This window comes from Macaca nemestrina, chromosome 7 (assembly GCF_043159975.1).
Source record: "Macaca nemestrina isolate mMacNem1 chromosome 7, mMacNem.hap1, whole genome shotgun sequence".
In the NCBI taxonomy this organism is placed as follows: Eukaryota; Metazoa; Chordata; class Mammalia; order Primates; family Cercopithecidae; genus Macaca; species Macaca nemestrina.
The window spans coordinates 99,001,759-99,024,438 of record NC_092131.1 but is presented as its reverse complement, the minus strand read 5'-3'; the positions used below and the strand labels follow the sequence as shown (position 1 = coordinate 99,024,438).

General features: G+C 47.2%; 1 protein-coding gene across 1 annotated transcript in view; it reads left to right on the top strand.

Moving 5' to 3' along the window:
• LOC105479345 (ST8 alpha-N-acetyl-neuraminide alpha-2,8-sialyltransferase 2) overlaps positions 1-22,680 on the top strand; it is a 76,816-nt gene that overhangs the window by 38,694 nt on the left and 15,442 nt on the right. Inside the window, exons 3-5 of the mRNA XM_011737292.2 lie at positions 3,031-3,159; positions 7,124-7,381; positions 13,393-13,686. Of these exons, the coding sequence (XP_011735594.1) occupies positions 3,031-3,159; positions 7,124-7,381; positions 13,393-13,686 (681 nt within the window). The remainder of the gene's footprint in view (positions 1-3,030; positions 3,160-7,123; positions 7,382-13,392; positions 13,687-22,680) is intronic.

The following is a 22,680-nucleotide window of genomic DNA, read 5'->3' as shown; positions in this document are numbered from 1 at the left end:
CTTGAGGGGCCACAGTCTCATATTAATCAAGTATGAGAAGTGGAAAAAACAGTCCTGGGATCCAGGCAGCCCTAGCTTCACCCCTGGTGTCTGTTAGCCAGGGCCTTAGGCAAGTGATTTTACCCCTCTGAGCCTTGGCTCACCCATTTAATTCGTTTCACTGCAGTGTCTTTGAGGAGTGTTTCAGGATTAGAACCACCAAATATAAGGATCTATCTAGCCCAGCACCTGATATGTTAAAGGTAGTTATTTGATGCTTGTTACTACCACTGTGGATATATCTGTGGCATCATAGGAAGGTCACTGGGGGTGAAGTTCAGGAGTTGGGAGGTGAAGCAACTTAAGCCTGAGATGTACCTCTAGTGTCATTTTGGAAATGGGGGAAGGGACTGGAAACAGGAGGACATATTCATTGAAGAGGAATACCTCAACTCACCAATCCAGCATGTTTGTGCAGCACAGAGCGTGTAAAACCTGTGAACCGAGGTGGACCCTGGAGTTATTTAATCCATCCCCTTTATTTTACAGATAAGAAGGCTGGAAATCTGAAGTGACTTTTCCAAGTCCACCAAGGTAGACTGCAACTGGGCCAGGGTTAAAATCCCTTAAGACCATAATGGGCTATGCAGGATGCCATCCAAATTCACCCTGGAAGGTGGAGACAGAAACGAAATTTTACCATTATCCACACCAGCATTTATCTCTCTCCCTTTCCAACCTTTACCATCTTGTGTCCTGGAGAAGTCTGGAAACCTTTCCTGGAGGTTTCCAAGCAGGTGCCCTCTCCAAGTATCCATAATAGAATTCCTCTGCAGCTCCTTCTTTCCTGAGAGCCTGGTGCCATCCAGTGTGCCCCAGTCTCTGAGAAGCATCGCCCTAGACTGAACCCACTTTAAGCCATAAGATGCCAGGGCCCAATCACTGATTTCTGATGAGCACATCAGCTAGCCTCTTAGGACGATAAGTCCTCATCACCAACGTTAAAGCATTTCTGTTGTGCATGCCTACGCACTTACCTACTGAGGTAGGCTTCAACGAAGCTTGGGCAAAGCCGCTAATTCTGTGTCCCTGAGGTCAGTGCCCCTGCCTGTGGTCTGCATAGAAGTTGGTGGTACCAAAAGGATGCAGCAATGCCAGCTCCTGCTAGAGCCTCATGAGGTGGCAGCCAGTGGGTCATGCCAGAAACATCGGTGCTCCTTTGAAAATTCCAGAACCTCACGAGATGGATATCTGTCTCTTCTACACCCTGTTTCTATAAATGGGCAATCTGTGGCTCAGAGAGGTAAAATGATTGACCCACAGTCACACAGTTTATGAAATCTTTCCACTGTACCCTCTGTTTCTCGCATGAAAACAGTAAAAATTCCAAAGGGTTAGGTCTTGTGTACCCTCTCAGAAGCTCCCTTAAGCCTGCATACTAGGAAGAGTTCCTCTGCCTTACTCAAAACTCATCAATTCTCTATCCTCTGCAAAGTTACAGATATTTGAGTTCGAGACAAGTGATATCAGCCAGGAGTCAGAAATACTGAGGAATGGAGGTGGGTAGGTGAAGGGAACATGTGAGACAACATGCACCCCTAAACGAATTCCTTCTCTACCTACAAAAGTCAAAGTAGGTCTAGGCATGGTGGCTCATGCCTGTAATCCCAGCACTTTGGGAGGCTGAGGCAGGCAAATCTCCTAAGGTCAGGAGTTCGAGACCAGCCTGGACAACAGGGTGAAACCCCATCTCTACTGAAATACAAAACTTAGCCAGGTGTGGTGGCATTCACCTGTAATCCCAGCTACTCAGGAGGCTGAGGCAGGAGAACTGCTTGAGCCTGGGTGGGGGAGGTTGCAGTGAGCTGAGATCGTGCCGCTGCACTCCAGCCTAGGCGATAGAGTGAGACTCTGTCTCCAAAAAAAAAAAAAAAAAAAAAAAAAAAAAAAAAAAAAAAAAAAAAAAAAAAGAGAGCGTCGGGTTTAGAACTCACTAACAGGATTTCATCTTTTTTTAACTTGGCTGTTTCAAGATAAATGGAGAGGACATAGATGTTTGGTTTGAACTCTTTAAAGCTTCAGAATTTGTCATCACAAATCCACTTATTCTAACTGGGAGAATCTGCTGTCAGCACAGACAAAAAGAACTTTGGATGTGACCCACATACATCTGTGTGCATCCGGCAGCAAGCCGGCTGACTCTTACACTGCCTTCAAAGATAGAATTGTAACCTAGTTTATAGAAACCTACTAGCATAGATTTCAAGCCTCTGAATTCAAGCCAGTCCTATAATACCTGGTGTTCCTGAGTCAGATGGAAAGGGGGTGTTTACCCAGAATCATGATCCACCCAGGGAATATGAAGCCAGCCAGTTCTTTCATTCACCCGAGGCTCCCCCAGGATCGATTTCAACCTAAATTCAACAATACTTATTTATTGGGCACCCGCTATGTGAGACCACTAGGGAATATAAAATGAATGCTGGAGATCCCTTGCTTACAGTCTCCTATGAGGGACAGCACAGATGACTGTGTAACAAGGTCCATGTTTCAAGGAGCATCTCAGAGTTACCCTCAAGAGAGTGATGGGGCCGCCAGGGAGGAGGGGGAAGCCACAGGCTACAATTACATTGTCCTGGTATGAGTTCTTGTTTTCTCTTTAAGTTTGGAAGCCCTTGATTTGATACTTTGTGGTTCATATACCTGCTCCTTGTAGAGTTTCTTATCAATAGCTTGAATAAGAAATATTACTCTTCTGACAGAGACTGCCAGGTTTTACCAGGAAAAAAAAAATCACTGGGGGCGGAGGAAGAAAAATAGGTTTATCACCCTCCTTCCTGTCTCCAAGAATGTATGTAGGTTATACCTGAGGGACAGAGTTTGTGCATTACTGGAAGATAAATAGACTTCCTTCTCTTCTCAGGTAATAACTGCAATTTTGCTCTTCTGGAGAAGTTTACATTCAAGCCCGTGCAAAAACAAAACTATTAGACTTGTCATCGGCTTGCTAACACATCATGTCTACCCCCTTCCTTTTTTTTCTCCTTCCAGAGCTGAAGTTGTAATAAACGGCTCCTCATCACCAGCTGTTGTTGACAGAAGTAATGAAAGCATCAAGCACAACATCCAGCCAGCCTCATCCAAATGGAGACATAACCAGACACTCTCTCTGAGGATCAGGTACTGGTAATTACCTCCAGGACAAGAAGTAGACTTGGTCTTCAGCACACACCGGCAAATTGCCGCTCTTCATCGTCTAAAGAAGTCAGGATAGAAATAAAATGTTTACCTCCCGCTGAGGCAGGTTTCATCTGTAAGTGATCAATTGGAAATAAAAACCCCAGACAAGCCTAGCGGCCCAGCCTGTGCATTTGGTGACTGGGGCCAGGCGGTGGCAGGAACACCCGCAGAGGTCCTGGACTCAGAAGCAGCAAACCTTGAGTCTCGGGTCAGCAGCAGAGGGAGCCTGGGCAGTGGAAGCCACAGGTGGCTGCTTCTTCCCAGGCATAAAGAGTCCTTACTTGTTGGGGCCTGCCTGGGATTCACATCCCCTTTCAGTGACAGTCCTCCAGTTTGTTCTTGGAGAGTTGCTCCCTCCCTCAGCTTTTGTGGCTTGCGTAGGCTGCTCCTCCCCCACAACATGAAAATGAAAACCTAGAGCCATAGGGGCATCCGGAGAACCCAGGAACTGACAGGACACCCAACCAGAAAGCAGAGGTCTGTTTAGCCAGAGAGCAGCTCTCGCCCTGATCTATTTCAGAGCACTGCAGGCGTCATGGGGTAGTGGCAATGGGGAACCATAGAGAAGGAATTACAACTTCAGCATTTTGGACACTTAGTTTAGATGTAGCCATGATTGACCCAGCAAATATGTGTAAGTATAATCCAACTATTTAGTTCCAGGCATCATGCTGGGGCCCCGGGGGTGCTCACATGAATCAGACATGCTAGGTGGGGACACGAATATGAGCAAAGACAAGACAACGTGGTATGACATACACATTAGGTGGTGCTGCATCTTACATATATAGAGATGGAAATAAAGAGGCCATGCTGAGCAAAGAGTCATTCATTTTGTAAGAAGACTAAGAGGACTGGTCAGGAAAGGCTGGCCAGGAGCAGTGGGTTTTGAAGGGTAATTAGAAGTTCACCAAGCTGCTTCCCACAGGCAGAGTCTGTGATCTGGTGCTTGTGAACAGTGCTGCAGGAGCAGGAAGCAGGGGGCAGGGCATAGGAGGGTGAGGTTGGGATGGTAGCCAGGACCAGATGGGGAAGGCCTTGATGACCATCCCAGGCCATACTATTGGGAGAGAGGAGAGCAGCCACCAGCAGTGGCGCCACGCAGAGCAGGGAGTTGCCCCTGCCACAAGGCTCACTATCAAAATGGAAACGCCCCTGCACCCTAGTTCTTGAAGCTTAGTTTTGGGACCTGTGCAGGGCTGGGGAGTTGAAAGGCATGAGCTCTGGGGACCTGGCAGCTGAGAAATCATCTGAAGTAGCTGACTCCCTGCCACCCTGCACTTCTTACTCAGCGCCTCTTCAGAGGCCTCCTGGTGGCCCTCCATCCCCCTCACAAAGCCCTAACAGCTGCCCCCTTTGATCAGGGGCACCGTGGAGTCAGCAACCCCAACTGCATTGGTTCCCTAGGGCTGCTATAACAAATTACCACCGACACAGGGGCCTAAAACAACAGAAATTTATTCTTGCACCGCTCTGGATGCCAGAATTCTGAGCACCCCCTTGCAGGCTCCAAGGGAGAACCCATCCTCTTGCCCTTTCCAGCCTCTGGTGGCCGCAGAACTTCAACCCCTGCCTCCATCTTCATGTGGCCCTCTCCTCTGTGCCTCTGTCTTCTTCTCTTCTGTCTCCTGTAAGGACACCTGTCATTGAATTTAGAGCCCACCCGGGTAATCCAGGATAATCTCATCTCCAGATCCTTAAGTTAATTACATCCGCAAAGGTGCTCTTTTGAAATGTGGTCACATTCACAGGTTCCAGGGGTTAGGAGGTGGACATATATTTTAGAGGGGTCACCATTCTCCCCACTACACCACCGTGAGTGAAATCCTCCTGCCAGTATGAGCTACCCATGGTCCCCAATGTCCCTTTCTCCAACCATTGGGTAGAGAAATAGCTCCCCCACCCCTTGTGAAGACAAGACTGTGTCCTTCATAAAGACCGTGCAAACACAGTCCCCTCAGCAGCAACAACATACCTTCACCCAGAGGGAAAAAGAATTTCCTCCAGCTTCAATTAATCATCAAGAGTATTCATAATAAAAGATTCTGCAAGTGATTTGGAATGATGTTTAATAATTGATGGTAATTTCTCATAATTAGTTAGAAATTAATTCACTCACAGAGGTGTTTATTTATGGGCTTTCTAGGGGCTCTCTTTGTTTTTAAATACCTTGGGGTAAGTAATTGCAGAGGTTTCAGCAATTTCCCAACTATATTAGTTTGTCAAGTCATATAATCCTTGGTAAAGCACAGTAAATAAAAACAATGCCTCTGTTTTCCATCAACAGATACGAATTATTCTGCAAGGGTAGTTTCCCCTACATGATAGCAAGAGATGCAGGTCATTAATAAGGAAAGATAATGGATGAGAAGCATCAAGCTTACCAAGCGTTCTAGCTGCCCCCTGACTTCCCCAGAGGCGCTTGAACCTGGACACACATTAAAGTTACCTGGGGAGCTTTTGAGAGCAATGCTGAGAACTGGGCCACTCTCAGAATCAAGATTTCTCACATGTAAGCCTGGAGATTTGAAGTATTTAAAGGTTCCCCAAGTGACTGAATGTGCAGCCTGCTGGAATGTACCACAGGTTGTGAACATCTCAAATCCAGCAGGCTTTCAGCCCTCAGTGTTACTATCTGTGAGATGGGACAGCCATCCTGCAGCATCTCACATTTGCAAAGGGCATGAAAATTCTGCACCTCCAGGACTCTGAAAACAAAGAACAGCATCTTTGTATCTGTTCTAGATAGGAATTTGCAGCAGAATATGAAATTAATTTCAGCTTATCTAGGTACCCAATTTCTTTCTCTTTATGACTGGAATCATTTCTAAAAATCTCGGGTGATTTAAACAGTTCTTTAAGTAAAACCCCCAGCTAGGATTCTCAGGCTCCTTAGGGGAAGGCTGTGTGTTTCAGGTGAAGCTTTTTTGGCAAGTCCAAGAGGACACCCATCCCTTTCCTGACCCAACTCAATCTTTTCTTTGTGCTTTGCTAGATGATTCGATTCGAGAACTTTCTCTAAATCAAAGCTACCCTAGAGTCTAGAGAGCTGTCCTTTGCTCTGAAACAACACAAAGGAGCCCTTCTCTGTGGGACCAGGAAGGGGTCCATATTTATGATCCCCCCCACCCATAAACACTAGATAGCAACTAGAGGGGGGCAGCAAGCGGATATGCTCCAGCTTGCAGGATGGCAGGCCATCCTCTCAGTGTCTCAGAGGTGGAAAATGTCCATACATGTCACAGTATCCATCCCCCCAGAAAGCTCCTTTGCCCAGAGAAAGCTTCCGTGGAAGAAAATGGGCCAGTAAGGAGTGAGAGGCACCTGTCATCTGGCTTTCTGCTCCTAGACTTTAGTATCCTTTTCTCAAAATCTAGGAAGTGTGGGAATAAAAGAGAAACTTAGATTTTGTACCTAACTGTTCATTTTCATCCCTGTCACAGGGTGGCCCTAAATCCCCCTAAGAGAGTGAGGGTAATGTAAGGTCACCAAATGTCTGGGTGTGCCCCAGACTGAGGGGCTTTCAGGGACATGGGACTTTCAGTGCCTAGGCCAGGCAGTCCTGGGGAAACTGGGGTGATGGGCCACCCTTCCTTCTGGGGCCCGCTTGAGGAGCTCACCTCCAGTCCTAATGGAGTGATTTCCCCGAGCAGTTTTCACCTCGCAAAGGAAGAGGGTGTAACCCTGGCAACCCCCATATTGGCCACCACCATAGTTGCTTCTGGGCCACTTCTGGCCGTCCCTGCCTGGAGCCCATTCTCAAGGGCATCTGAACTCTCAGCATACTCTGTGTGTTGGCTGGGCTGCAGCCACCCTGCAGGGTGACCCCGGATAGGAAAGGCTGGGCTGGCAAAGGGCAGCTGGCACCATGGAGACTTTCCTCACACATGTTTGCTTTTCACAGGAAGCAAATTTTAAAGTTCTTGGATGCTGAAAAGGACATTTCTGTCCTAAAGGGAACCCTGAAGCCTGGAGACATTATTCATTACATCTTCGATCGAGACAGCACCATGAATGTGTCTCAGAACCTCTACGAGCTCCTCCCTAGGACTTCGCCACTGAAGAACAAGCACTTTGGGACTTGCGCCATCGTGGGCAACTCGGGGGTCTTGCTGAACAGCGGCTGTGGGCAGGAGATTGACGCCCACAGCTTCGTCATCAGGTAACACGCCCCAGCAGGCACTCTGGGGCCAGAGCGGTGGGCACGCTGTGTTTCAGCGGAGCATTGCCAGTTGTCCCAAGAGATTGAAACGAGGCCTTGGCGGAGTTAGCCCCTACTCTCAACCATGACTGCTCATCAGAATCATTTGGGGAGCTTCGCCTCCAATGTCCAGAATGTACCTCAAACCAATTAAATCAATGAGGGAGAGGGGAAGAGAGGCGTGGCAGGGGTGCGGGCAACCCAGGGAGCACAGGTCATTCTGATTTATAGCCAAGGTTGAGAATCACTGATCCACAGCAGAGGTGGGCAGATGCTGGCCCGCAGCCTACTTTTGTAAATAAAGTTTGGCTGGAACGCAGCCACGCCACCCATTTTCACATCATTGGTGGCTGTTGTCTCACTACAAAGAGAGTGGAGTCACTGGGCACGGTTAAGTCATTGGGTGGAATTGCAGTCACAACAGAGAGATCATATCACCTGCAAAGCAGAAAACGTTATTATCTGGCCCTTTACAGAAGAAGTTTGCTGATCCCCTGAGGTAGAGCCTGGTACAAAAGGTTGGTAAGGAAATCTCCTGGGCTGGCTAGTTGTCGGTTCAACTTTGCAAAACTCTTGTAAGTGTCTTGGAAGGGGGTGCCCTACTAGTGACTTTATTACCCTGTTCTCAAAATCTGGGAAGTGCGGGAGTAACAGAGAAACTTGGATTTTGTACCTGACCATTATTTTCTCGAAAATATCTGCTCTCCTTTTCCAGTTGCCTGGGACATTTGCACACAAGGTTGCCCTTGGCCCTGACACCTGACCCCCAACCCACTAAAGTCATGGAAACAAGGCTTTGCTGTCTCCCGGTCAAAATTAGGGCATGCAGGGCCTCGAGTTTCATTCCAGCCGGCTCCCCAGCCCTGGCAGAACTGCATACATTCTCATGTTTCTGTGGGGGCCAACTCAAGGCAAAGACAGCCTTGTCCTGGGGCTTTGGGAAGCCACCTTATCATAGAGTTCCCTAAACCTTGGGACATGGGAAGAAACCGTGTCTTTACTCTTGCTGGGATTGAAATGCTACCGCAGCCTGGCAGCCAGAGTTTTGTCATCCTCTGCCAGGTCCGTCTGGCCCTGGCACATCCTACAGCTCAGTCCCTGCTTTTCAGAGCCCATTAGTCTAAAGACTAGTGGAGGGAGGGTGAGGGGAGGGGAAAGGAAGAAGGAAGTGTGGCAGGTCTGTCTGATTGGAAGTCAGAGAAGGAGTGACGGTTGGGCGTTAAAGGTAAGGGTGTGGGGGCCAAGGCCTCCTCCCAGGGGGTCGGATCCCCTCCAGGAGTGCCCAGCAGTATCCGGTGGGGGGCTTTCTGACCTAATGCCATACACGTAAGCCATGCCTCTTCCATTGTCACAAGTCATGAGTCCCCACAGTGAGCTTCACACAGGCCATGAAGTCCTGACCCAGGAATTTTTAGAGGCAGATTTTGGCCACAGTTTCCTTTTGGAGCCCTTTCACATAGTCAGCAGTGTGCAGTTCAAAGCTGGGCCTTGGCTTTGCTACCCATTTGTCACATGACTTGGGGTATATCTCTCTGCCTTTCTGGGCCTCAGTTTTATCATCTGTAAAACGGGCTGGGTGGACTGGCTGGCCTTGAGGTTCTTTCATTATGAATACGGTCTGTGCTCTAGCCCAGGGCTTCTCAGACTTTACTGTGCACAGGAGTCTCCTGGGCTTATGGACATGCAGAGTTTTGGGGTCTAGGGTGGGGCCGGCAACTCAGCATTTCTAACAAGCACCCCAGGGGACGCCACTGCTGGTGTGTGACTGCGCGTGGAGAGGCGCAGCCGGGGTGTGCTCTGCCTCACTCCTGGGAGTCATGTCCACACCCATCCACACATACTTGGAAAATATGGATCAAAAATGCCAAGGAGCAAGCTACTTCAAAAAGTGCAGTTGTTCTTTGTCCCTTAGGCCTATGTCCATGGCTCTGAAACTCCCACGGGTCTCTGGGGTGGACCTGAGGGGTGTTTTAGGACAAGATTTTGCAGCCCTACTGTGTACAGACTAACGTTTGACATCAGGGATACGGTACCCAGTAGTGGCACTAGCTCCTCCACCCCGCTGGGACTGTTCCTCTGGATTCTTCCCATCTGGGAGTTTATTCCATGCCCTGCACTTGGAAATATGCTACAGGCCAAAGCCCCACACTAACAATAAAGAGAGCGTGATGTTGCAAGCATTAAATGAGATGGCATATGGGAATATGCCTGGGATGGTGTCTCCCACACAACAGGGACACTAAGTGTTAATTCCCTGGGGACTCTGTCTCCACTCCACCCACCTCACCCCCAAGTGGTGAGCTCCTCCAGAGCAGAGTGGCTGTGTCCATCTCCGGGCCTCCTGTCCAAGGCTGTGCCAGGCCAGAGGAGGGCCTCCGTGTGGCTTTGCTAGAATGGCAGACACTGTGAAACTCCTGATAGAGGTTTCTGTCTCTGCCAGTCCACGTCTTCAATCCATTCACCCTGCCTCTTCTGTGGGAGAAACGCACAGACACGTAAGACCTCACCCCCTCTCAGAAAACTCTGTGTGGGGAAGACAAGCTTGTAAGTCCTGGTGGGACACATGGCACACAAAATGCAATGATCTTGCAAAACCTAGTGCCTCCTAGGGAGTTCAAGGCAGGCTTCCGGCAGAAGCGGCATTGGAGTGTGAGTTGCCTTTGACCAGTGAAAATGGTGAGGAGGAGGAAACAGCATGAAGAGAGGCATGGAAGCAAGAAGGCAGATGCATGGATCGGGCAGGGCACTGCTCAAGCAAGCATCAGCTGCACAAAGTGCTGCTGGCAATGGGTGGGAAGCTGGTCCCAGGAGAGCCCCATGATCCTGCAATGCCAGGCTAAGGACACTGTGTCTATCTGGGATCCTGTGTGCAGAGTATAAGCTCCCAGATGTTTGGGGATCAGAACTTCATTGGGCACACACACAAACACATGCACACGCACGCACACACGCACTTCTTCCATAAGGAGAATCTGATGAACAAATGCTCTTCCATGGATAAACCACATTATCATCATTGTTATCCCTTACTATTTGTTGGCCACTTGGAATGTACCAGGTGCTATTCCATGCACTTCATGTTTATTAACTTATTTAATTCTCACAACTACTGTGTATGGAGTGCTCTGTTTTTATCCTGGCTTTGCAGTGAGGAAATGGAGGCAGAGAGAGGCAAGTGCCACACAGCTAGTGAGGGCTGGAGCCAGGCTGTGGACCGGGTAGTTGGCTTCCAGAGCCTGCCCAAGCTGCCTCTCTCACCCTGCAGAGTACTCCTCAATGTGTACCTGTGGGTGTGGTGGTTTCTGGAAGGGAGTGACTCCTCTCCTGCCCGGATCCAAGCCAATCTAGAAGTCACTTTGGGAGGCCTGGCCTACTGTTGGACAAAAGAGAGCCTAGATCAGATTGAACCCCTTCCTAACGCCTCCTTCTCGCCTAAATGAAGCAATTCACATCTGGTGGGGAAGGAAGACGTCTAGACAGTCCACTTAGGGCAGAGCTCCCCCACCCCAGCATTCTCACTGAGGCACAGTCATTGGAAAAGCTTGGACTTCACAGCCCCTCCCTGCCTCCCTCTTCCTGTGCCTCTGCAGGTAAGGTATGGAGCCCCTACTGTGAGCCGAGTCCTATACTGAATGAGGGCTGGGGCCTGCCTGCAAGGAGCACACAGCCCCTGTTCCCATTGCCCACAACATCTTCCAGGAGGTGGCATTCCAGACTGGCCAACATCGTAGTTGGGAGTGTGTTTCCTGCTTCACCCTTCTGGGCCACCTTGTGAGCCGCCAGGGTTAGGTGCCACATCCCCTTCATTCTCCTTGCCTCTGTCACAGCCCCTCCTGCCCCATGGTTGCTTCCAGTCCATCTGAACTGCATGGAGTCCACTTGGCCCTGCTCTCAGGACCTGGAGCTTGGCCTAGAATTGGCCCCAGACCCTCAGGAAAGCCTTGGAAGCCTGGCTCAGCCAGATTTCAAGGCAATAGGAGTAACTGAGACCTGGGCAGCCCCACACTGACTGATGTACTACAGTGACACCTCAGTCTCTGAGGCCTGTGGCAAGGGCTCCTGAAGGGGAATTGACCCAGGGCAATCCTATCCCTTTACAGTGTTTAGTCACAGTCAAAGAAAGCAAGACCTAGGGGCAGGGATGGGAAGAGGGAATATTTTAGGGCGTTCAGTCCGAAATCACAAACAGGCTCTTTGAGTCGAATATACCTGAGTTTGACTCCTGGTGTTTCGCTTTCCAGCTCCAGGCCTTTGAGCAAGTTAATCCTCACACACTGAGCCTCCATTTCCTCACTTGTAACAGGATGGTGATTAAAACTGGGTCACAATAAAATCAGTTGACCTATGTTAAAGGACCGGTCAGTGCCTGGCACACACCAGGGGCTCAAAAAATAGGAGTTTTCTTTCTGATTAACCCACTTTTTCTCCCCAGTTGTTGAAAAAGGAAAGTCCTTGCTTAAAGGGAGGGATAAATTGTGCGTTCCTGGATTTCTTCATTTGATGATGACTTGCGATCCCTTGTCTTCATGTCTCCAGCCTCTATTTTTACACTCTTAACTGGATTTCTCAGACTTCTTTTCACTGGTCAAAGGGCTTTTCCACCATTAAATCCTCTGTGCCAGACAGCAGCCAGACCTCCCCTGCAGTGCCCTCTGCTGCCATCCCAGTCCCAGGCACAGGCAGGAAACCCAGGTATGCACACCCAGGCCGGGTCTCCCATAAGGAAGTCGTCAGGTTAAATAGCAGAGGCTGCCCACCCAAGCAGCCTGACTTGTCAACATGAGTTTGCAGTGGCCTCTTAGTTTGCCCTCCAGTACCCAACTCCATCCCCTCCAATCCATACTGCAACTTCATCTCATTGCTTTCTAATTGTGGCCAAAATTTCTAAACCGACCCTGTCACTCTCCTGCTCCAGAACCCTCAGTGGCTCCCTATTGCCCTCAGAACCAAGTCCCTGGCACACAAGTCCTTTGATACCTCACTCTGCTTGCCTGCCAAACCCCATCTCCTCCACACAATATACTCCAGTCAGACCAAATCACTTGCCTTTCCCTAAACACCCATGTTGTTTCCCACCTCTCTGCCCTTGGATACCTTTCTTGTGCCCACAGTGCTATAGCATGGTATTCCTAAACTGCTTGATAACACTACCTGAAGAGGAAGGGCTTGTGAAAAATCGGTATCAATGCTTAGGCTCACCTGCTGAATCAGAATCTCCAGGTGAGGAACTGGGGAATCTGTATTTTTAATGAGTGCCTGGGGTGATTCTTCTGACTTGGCAAACTGGAGAAGCACCTTTTCATGTACCTTGTCCACTAATAGACTTCTGCTTAGTGGTCACCACCTCGGGGAAGTCCACCTGACACTCCTCCTTCCCATAAAAATGATGACAACAGTTAGCATTTATCAAGCTCTTACTATATCCAGTAGTGTTCTAAGTACTGAGCGTGTAGCAATTCTTTTAATCCTTGGGAGGGATGCTGTTGTGATCTCTATCATAGCTAAAGTAATGGATGGTCTCAGGAATCACAGAGAGGTTGAGCAAGTTTCCCAGAATCACACAGGTAGAAAGTGTCAAAGCGAGTTTAGAGCCTGGAAGTCTGCCTTCGGATCCCTCACTCTGTCACCTAATGGGCCAGGTCACTCTTGGCAACGGCGTCATCATCTTGTGGACTGAGGACTGGCTTACTTGTTTCTTTCTTCCTCTCCTAGATCCTGAACTCCAGAAGACAGGCATTTACGTCCACAGGGTCTAGCAAAGTTCTAGGTATATGGTATGATCTCGGTAAACATTTGTGGCAGAAAAAGGAGGAGAAAGGATGACGGGAGGGGCCTGTGAGTGTGGAGAGATGCCCTGGGTCTTTGTTTGAGGATGAAAAAGAAGCAAGGAGAGGCAAAGGATGGGATCAAGTTAAATAGAAGAAGGGGTCCCAGCTTTCCCAAAAGGATCATGTTGCCTTTTTCTCCGGCAGGTGCAACCTGGCCCCAGTACAGGAGTACGCCCGGGATGTGGGGCTCAAGACAGACCTGGTAACCATGAACCCCTCGGTCATCCAGCGGGCCTTTGAGGACTTGGTCAACGCCACGTGGCGGGAGAAGCTGCTGCAGCGGCTGCACAGCCTCAATGGCAGCATCCTGTGGATCCCTGCCTTCATGGCCCGGGGCGGCAAGGAGCGTGTTGAGTGGGTCAACGAGCTTATCCTGAAGCACCATGTCAATGTGCGCACTGCATACCCCTCGCTGCGCCTGCTGCACGCTGTTCGTGGGTGAGTGGCCTCCCTACAGGCCAGTAGGACCGTCATTAAGTGTGGGGGATTCTTGGTAGGCAGTATCCCTTTCCTAGGTGCATTTCCACCGCAGCTCCACCACACACTTGCTAGATGGCCTCAGCAAGTCACCTGGCCTTTCTGAGCCTCCATTCCTTGAGAGATGAGGGGGTTTGGCAAGTGAGTTTCATCTGGCATGCCAATTTTAACCAATGGGTAGTGCCTGCCTAGAGAGCTGAGTTGAGAATGATCCTGGGGGTGGGGCTGTCTCGAGGCTCAGTGGGAACAGATGCCATGAACATGGGAAGAGAGATGGTGGCTGGCAAGTCACATACCATCCCAGGTGTGTGATTTTCAAGAAAATCAGGATCAGATGCACTTGACTTGAAGTAATTCACCTTAATCTCTTTAAGCTTTAGTTGCCTCTTCAGTGAAATATGAGTGGGAATGGTAACACTGGAGGATGTGAAGACTAAATGAGATAATGGATGTGAAATGCCTAGTATATTTCGGTAGAAACACTTAATGTTATCATCAATCATCGCCATCTTTATGTCTCAGTGCAATATTTTCTAACTCTGCAGAGCACATCTTGTTGATTGGGCTGAGATCTTCAAAGGAGCGTCTCCTAGGATGTTTTTGTCCACACGCTCTTCTCTCTAAGATGGAAGGGAACTTTACCTAGGCAATATGAAAGAGACAGGGAGAGTTAAAGCAATGGAATCCACTCTCTTTAAGAAGAGTTTTGATGTAACTAATTAGCTAAGGATTCTCCTGGTTAGGCCTGGATCTCTAATTCCAGGAAAGAGATTCCAAGACTTAAGGAAAACAAATAGGAAATATTGAGGAGGGTCTGAACTATTCCTTTTTTTTTTTTTTTTTTTTTTTTTCTGAGACGGAGTCTCGCTCTGTCGCCCAGGCTGGAGTGCAGTGGCGCAATCTCGGCTCACTGCAAGCTCCGCCTCCCGGGTTCACGCCATTCTCCTGCCTCAGCCTCCCGAGTAGCTGGGACTACAGGCGCCCACAACCGCGCCCGGCTAATTTTTTGTATTTTTAGTAGAGATGGGGTTTCACCGTGGTCTCGATCTCCTGACCTTGTGATCCGCCCGCCTCGGCCTCCCAAAGTGCTGGGATGGGTCTGAACTATTCCTATCAAGAAGTCCATGTCAACCTGGATGGTATTCTTAAACAGCCCCAGCCAAACAAGTAGTAGTTCCCAATCTCCTCCTTGTTTCCTCCCATTCATGTGACCTGGCATAGATCTCCCTGGAACTTGGATCAGTAAATTGGCTAGGAATTTACTAGTGCCCATTAGAGCAGCCACAAGAAAAATAGTTTAATATTAATCATGCATTCACTCTCTTCCAGTTTTCTGTTGCAGTAAAAATCATCTCATGACTTAATGGCTTAAAAAAACAACAGCGGGCCGGGCGCGGTGGCTCAAGCCTGTAATCCCAGCACTTTGGGAGGCCGAGATGGGCGGATCACGAGGTCAGGAGATCGAGACCATCCTGGCTAACACGGTGAAACCCCGTCTCTACTAAAAAATACAAAAAACTAGCCGGGTGAGGTGGCGGGCGCCTGTAGTCCCAGCTACTCGGGAGGCTGAGGCAGGAGAATGGCGTAAACCTGGGAGGCGGAGCTTGCAGTGAGCTGAGATCCGGCCACTGCACCCCAGCCTGGGCGGCAGAGCAAGACTCCGTCTCAAAAAAAAAAAAAAAAAAAAAAAAAAAAAAAAACAGCAACATTCATTTTATATTGTTTACAATTTCTGTTGGCTAAGAATCTGAGAAGGGCTCACCCGGATGGTTCTTAGGTCAGGTGCAGTCAGATTGGCTAGAAGTAAAACAGTGGGGGGCTGAAGCAGCTGGGGTTAACCATGCGTCTCTCTCCCTCTCTTTATGTTATATTAGGGTTTCTCTAAATGATCTCTCTGCATGGGCTAAATTGGGCTTCCTCATAGCATGGTAGCCTTAGAGTAGTCAGACGTGTACATGGTGGCCCAGGCTCTAGCACAAGTGGCCCAGAGACCAAGGCAGAAGCTGCATCACATTTTAAGACCACATAGTGTCACTTCTATTATCATCTACTAGCCATCTAGTCATTAAATTAGCTTAGAATCAAGGGAAGTAGACATAGACCCTGCCTCTCAATGGGAAAGTGCCAATTTGTAGATGCGTTTTAAAACCTACACACATTCATTCCGCCTATATTTATTGAGTGCTTACTATGTGCCAGGCTCTGTTCTAGACACTAAGATATGGTACTGAATAAAATAAAGTCCCAGATCTCATTAACAATTATGTTTTCTTATAGGGAAAGATAAATTACAGGTAAACAAATAAATAAGATACTTTTAAATAGTGCTATCAGGAAAGTCTTCTCTGGAAAGAAGTTGGTTTGAGCTAAGTCTCAAGGGATGAAACAGCACCAGCCATGTGCAGATCTGGGGTAGGAACCTTCCAGGTGGAGGGAACCTTAAGCGCAAAGGCCTTGAGGTGGGAGGGTGTGCTCAAGGTTCAACCAAGAGACAAATGTGGTTGAAACAGAGTGAACAAGGGGAAAGGGGAGGAGATGATGTTAGTGAGAGAGATAGGAACTAGAATGCACATATGTTTGTGGGCCATGGTAAAGAGTTTGGATTTGATTCTAAGTTTAAGGGGCAGTGAAGGAGGTGAGGGAGAAGATCTGAGTTGTGTCTTTAAAAGATCCCTCCAGCAAGAATGAAAGCTGGAATATTTGTTGGGAAGCTGTTGCAATAGCTCTGGCAAGAAATAATGATGGCTTAGACTAGGATTATGGTGTGGGATAGCTAAGAGTTGGTCAGATTTGCTCTAAAATTTGGAGGTAAAGGCAGCAGGATTTACTGGTGGATTCTATTTAAGGACCATAATGGGGGAGAGAAAGAGAAAAATCCAGGATGACTCTTAGAATTAGAGTTTGAGCAAACAAGCCCAAGCAAACAAGCTTAATATGGCAGTGCCATATTCTGTGATAGAAGAGCTTAGAAAAGCCCACACATGTTTGGGGGCATTGTGGAAGGAAGTTCTTTCTTGAGCATATGAAGTATGAGATGCCTGTTACAAATATATACCCTACCACACTCCTGACCTCTCAGCTTGGGGTCAGGCCCTATACCCAATTGCCCATCCAACCATATGGCAGATCAGCAGGGACATGAGAGCGCCCAGTGTACAGACTCCCCACTGACTGAGGGGCATTAGGATGCTCTTCACTGGGGCCTTAGCATAACTCAGTGTGACCTTGGGAAGCCTTCTGAGCCACCCACAAAGGATTCTTGTCCTCATGAAGGTGACTGTGGTCACCCAAGCCTGTGACCAACACTGGTATCATTAAGATGGGTATCAACGGGGAAAACCCGTTGCCCCCAAGAAAGCCCTAGAGAGACATTCAATAAGGAGCAGCCACATGTGTGTCTGATGGAGCCAGAATGATACCTATATGGACACAGGGCTCAATGGGGCTACATAATTTATCCTGGAGGTTGGCCTGTCAGGACCATCTTTTCACTTCATCCCTGTCAGAGTAGGTCTGCAGTGGCAACCCTCCTCTCATGGACTGTTTAAATATTAAATATTGTTTCTTCCTAGAAGGAGGAAACTCTTGAGATGGTTCTGAAGTCCTTGGGGATAAGAGGAGAAACACTGCCTTTTGTTAAGGAGAGAAAAAGTCCCTTGAATGGGGAATGGGCAACCACCTGGAAGAAACTGATGCAGCCAGAGCTATTTCCAGCTATAATTGACTCACTTTCATCTGTCAAAATAGCATTAAGCACCAGTAATAAACCCTTTAAACAAACAGGCTGTTCATCCTGAGACTGCAGCATCTTCAGTTGCAGGAGCCCCCAGGAGGAAATACTGCAGGAGAGATGGGTGAGGTTAGCCTCTGCTTTTAGTAGGGGGAAAAGAAGGGGAGAAGGGGGTTTGGAATGGATTTCTGCCAATGATCCTCTCCCTCCGTGGGGCCATTGGACTTTGTAGGGTGCTGGGTCTAATAGGACACCAATGAAAAGGTAGGAAGCATGTGTTGTTAGCCCTTGCCTTGGTGGGACTTTACCTGGCGTTCACTGCAAGTGGAAGAATGGACTGGGGAGGGATGCAGTACAAAGTCACACAAGAAAAGACCAAGGGATTGTAGAGAGGAAGGTTGAGGAGGAATCCGGCCAAGAGGCACTGTGGCCTAGCATCAAAACCATTGGCTTTGGCAGTAGCGATACCTCCAAAAGGTCCAGACCCCAGCTCCATGACTGGCTTGGTTGTATCACCTGCCTTCCCCCTTCCCCCAGAGCCCCACAGGGTATACATGTAATCAATCAATCGTGGCTACTGTGATTGTGGCAGCTGCCACCTGCCACTTGGAGAGCTACAATGTGGGAAAGACATAAGACTTGTCCTATGGACTCAAGAGTTCCAGGGACTTTCCTCCTTGTGAGGAGGAAAGTGCAATAGGCTGAATTTAAGACAGGACTCTGTAGTAGTCAGAGCAGTAGACTAAGTCAAACCAGCCACTCATGAGTTCTTCACCTTGAAGTCCCAATAATGGACTGCAGTTTGCGAAATAATCTTTTTTGCTATGTTAAGATGTGTTGCCCAATAAACCCCCTGTCTATAGGGTATATGGGGGAGATATGAATAAACTTTTATTGTGATAAAATATACATAACATAAAATTTACTATTTTAATGATTTTTTTTTCCTTTTCAACTTTTATTTTATATTCAGGGGGTACCTCTGCAAGTTTGTTACCTGGGTATATTAAATGATGCTGAGGTTTGTGATACAAATGATCCCACCACCCAGGTACTAAGCTTAGTACCCAACAGTTTTTCAACCCTTTCCCCATTCCCTTCTTCTCCAGTGTCTATTGTTGCCATCTTTATGTCCATGAATACCCAATGTTTAGCTCCCACTTATAAGTGAGAACATGTGGCATCTGGTTTTCTATTCCTGTGTTAATTCACTTAGGATTACGGCCTCTAGCTATTAGATCATCGGGGAGGGTTTCTTGTGAATGGGTATTGTTAATATGGTGTGTATGTACCACATTTTTTTAATCCAATCCACTATTGCTGGGCACCTAGGTTGATTCCATGTCCTTGCTATTATGAATAGTGCTGCTATGAACATGCCAGTGCATGTGTCTTTTGGTAGAATGATTTGTTTTCTTTTGGATACTTATCCAGTAATGGGATTGCTGGGTGGAATGGTAGTTCTTCTTTCTTTGCAAAATCTCCAAACTGCTTTTCACAGTGGCTGAACTAATTTACAGTCCCACCAGCAATATATAAGCATGCTCTTTCTCCACATCCTCACCAACATCTGTTGTTTTTTGACGTTTTAATAGTAGCCATTCTGACTGGTATAACATGGTATCTCATTGTGGTTTTGGTTTGCATTTCTCTGATGATTCACAATGAGCAGCATTTTTTCAGGTATTTCTTAGCCACTTGTCTTCTTTTGAGAATTGGCTATTCATGTCTTTTGCCGATTTTTTAATGGGGTTGTTTTATGCTTGTTGAGTTGTTTAAGTTCCCTATAGATTCTGGATATTAGACCTTTGTCAGATGCATAGTTTGTGAATATTTTCTTCTATTCTATAGGTTGTCTGCATTTAAAGCATTGTTAATTGTACATTTCACTTAGAAGAAATTCGCTCTTAGAAGAAAACTTACAAGAAATTTTTCATCACCTTGTGTTTGGCAATGGTCTTCTAAGTATGACACCAAAAGTACAGGCAATGAAAGAAAAAAATAGATAAATTGGACTACCTAGAAATGTAAAACATTTGTGTGTCAAAGGACAGTGTATCAACACAGCTCATATAATTAGAGAAAAGATTTACAAATACTATACCTGATAAGGGATTAACATCCAGGATATGTGAAGAACTCTTACAACTCAACAATAGAAAATCCAAATAACTCAATTTGAAAATGGGCAAAAGACTTGGAATAGACATTTCTCCAAAGAAAATATTCAAATGGCCAATAACTACAGGGCAAGATGCTCCATTGATCATAAGGGAAATATAAATTAAGTACATAAATGTATTAGTACATTCTCACACTGCTGTAAAGAAATACCTGAGACTGGGTAATTTGTAAAGAAAAGAGGTTTAATTGGCTCACAGTTCTGTAGGCTCTCCAGGAATCATAGTGGCTTTGGCTTCTGGGGAGATCTTAGGAAGCTTCCAGTTCTGACAGAAGGCAAAGGGAGAGTGAGGCATCTCACATGGCAGGAGCAAGAGAGACAGGGAGGTGCTGTACACTTTTAAACAACTGGATCTTAAGAGAACTCACTCATTATCATGAGGACAGCGTCCATTGGATGGTGCTAACCCATTCCCAAGAAACTGTCCCTGATGATCTAATCACCTCCCACTGGTCCCACCTCCAACATTAGGAGTTACAAAATTCGACATGAGATTTCATGGGGACACAGATCCAAACCATATCAATGAGATATCTACCCTCTAGCATGGCTATTAGTAAACACACATATGCACACACAGAAAATAACAAGTGTTGGTGAGGATGTGGAGAAATAGGAACCCTTCTGCTTTGCTGGTGGGAATTTCAAATGAGAATTCACTTTTAGGGCAGTAACCAGGGGTCAGTATAGTCATTTCACATCTGGACATAAGTCAGCTACCTTGACAAAGCATTTCATGGGCAACTTGGACTTGAGGGACAGTTTAGGGAATCGAAGGGGACAAATGTTAACTTGTTACCTTCATTTTGTTACCTTCATTTTGCAAAAGAGGAACTTAAGCTCAGACAAGTTAGGTCATTTGTATGAGGCCACCCAGCATTTAAGTGGCACAACCGAGAACTGAACTGCACTGTCTCACTCTAATGTGGTGCACCAGGTGCAGCAGAAATTTGCACTCATTTAGTACTGGGCTAGAGACAGGGATGGCAATGAGCTGAGTGGGCCAGGAGCTGCCACACTGGAGAAGGGGTGTTAGAAGACAACAGCGGGTAGCAATGCATCAAGGCTACACGTGCACACTGCAGTTGTTCAGAGCCTGGGGCAGCGCCTTATCAGGGAGAACAAGCTGAAAGGTCAGAGGTCCTCAGCATCCCATCAAACACCAGCCAGCACCTGGGCATGACACAGTCATGCTGAAGCCCCAGTTGAGGCTCTCCATGCCACTTACCCTTGAATGTGCCTTTGGTTTCGCTCTTCTTAATTTGCTTGGCTGCCCATTCACAACAAAGGCTTTTTTTTTTTTTTTTTTTTTTTTTTTCAGAAGAAAAGCAGGCATCCTTGGGTGGTGACTCAGAAAGGCTCAGAAATGCAGTCACACCTCATGCCACTCTCAATGGCTTGCAACAGGATATGTAGGAAAACAGCTGAGGGGTACATATTGCCGTAGTGAATGCTTACATGCCGCATGCCATGCTAAGCATTATCTCGTGTCACTAGAGGACTACTGCCATTATCCCTGTTTTAAAGATAGGAAAACTGAGCCTCAAGGAGTAACTTGCACAAGGTCCCACGGCTGGTTAGGGACAGATCCAGGTCTCCTCCCTGCTCCTGATCCTCCTGATCACCATCCATTTGCCCCTATTACACATAACTAGGAAATAGTGATGGCACCCTAGAGAATCATGTCAGGAAGGCCAAAGTCAGGATGGGTTTGAGTTTATGCAAATATTAAGAAAAACAGAAAAGTCTTTTTATATTTCAAGTAAGAACCAAAGGGTTAGGAGCAGATGGCATCGGGGCTATGAAGGGCAAACGTATAATGAACTCTTCAACTCCTATATCTGATTTTTCAGCAAAGATGAGTCTTTTACTTGGATAGGAGAACAGGGCCTTTGGGTTCTTTACTGACAGTCCTACTTTCCTGCTCTAAAGCAGTGATTCTTAACATTCATGGTCCCCAGACCAGCAGCATCAGCATCACTGGGAACTTGTTAGAGATGCAAATTCTCAGGCTCACCCCAGACCTGGTGAATCAGAAACTCTAGGAGTGGGGCCCAACAATGTGTGTTTCAACTGTGCTCCAAGTAATCTGGATGCACAGCATAAGTTTGAGAACAACTGCTATCCACAGAGTCAAAACCAATGAACCTCCCAGGGGCAAACTTGCAGTCAGACCACTGAGCAAGCTGGCCATGATCTTCTCCAAATCATTCAGAATTAGAGAAGGGAATCAGGCAATCTCTGTCCCAATTTTCTAAACATGAGGAAAGGATGGACAACGGTGAGCTTAATGTCAACACCAAGCCAGAGTTTCAAATAGGTTATCAGTCTTATGGCTGATGAATGCTTAAAGATGGAGACGTAAAACTGGAAGATACCTGGGCACACTGTTCTGATGTTCCTTTGTGAGGCAGGCAGCGGACAGGTAGACCAGGGATCAGTATAGTCATTTCACATCTGGACATAAGTCAGCTACCTTGACAAAGCATTTCATGGGCAACTTGAACTTGACGGACAGTTTAGGGAATTGAATGGGACAAATGTTAACTTCTCGGAACAACCTGATAAAATAGATATTATTTTCCTCTCCTTTCTATTCATAAGGAAACTAAGGGTCAGAAATGCAAAGTAAATTGCCCAGTTGGAATTTATAGAACATCAAACATATGAGTTTGGGGGAAAGGGGAAATTCAACCCATAACAGCTGGGTTAGATGGCCTCCCTTCCCACACTGAGACTCTCTCATTCAACACATCTTAGTCTCTGCCCTCACAGTGTACTTATGAAATTTCTGCCTATCTGAGGCAGTGAGCAGGGAAAGGGGAGCATGTTTCTGAAACCAAAACAGAAGGCCTGCCCTTCTGCAAGTTGCAGATGAGAGGAAGGAAGCTGGAATTTAAATCCACATATATAGACGTCAGTGATCTCTACTATCTGCACTGTGACTTCCTTGTATCCTTGACAGATAGTTTAACCACTATCTGCTGACCATTGACACCCAAAGGATGCTAATTAATTAGATTAATGTGGACCACAGAGAGAC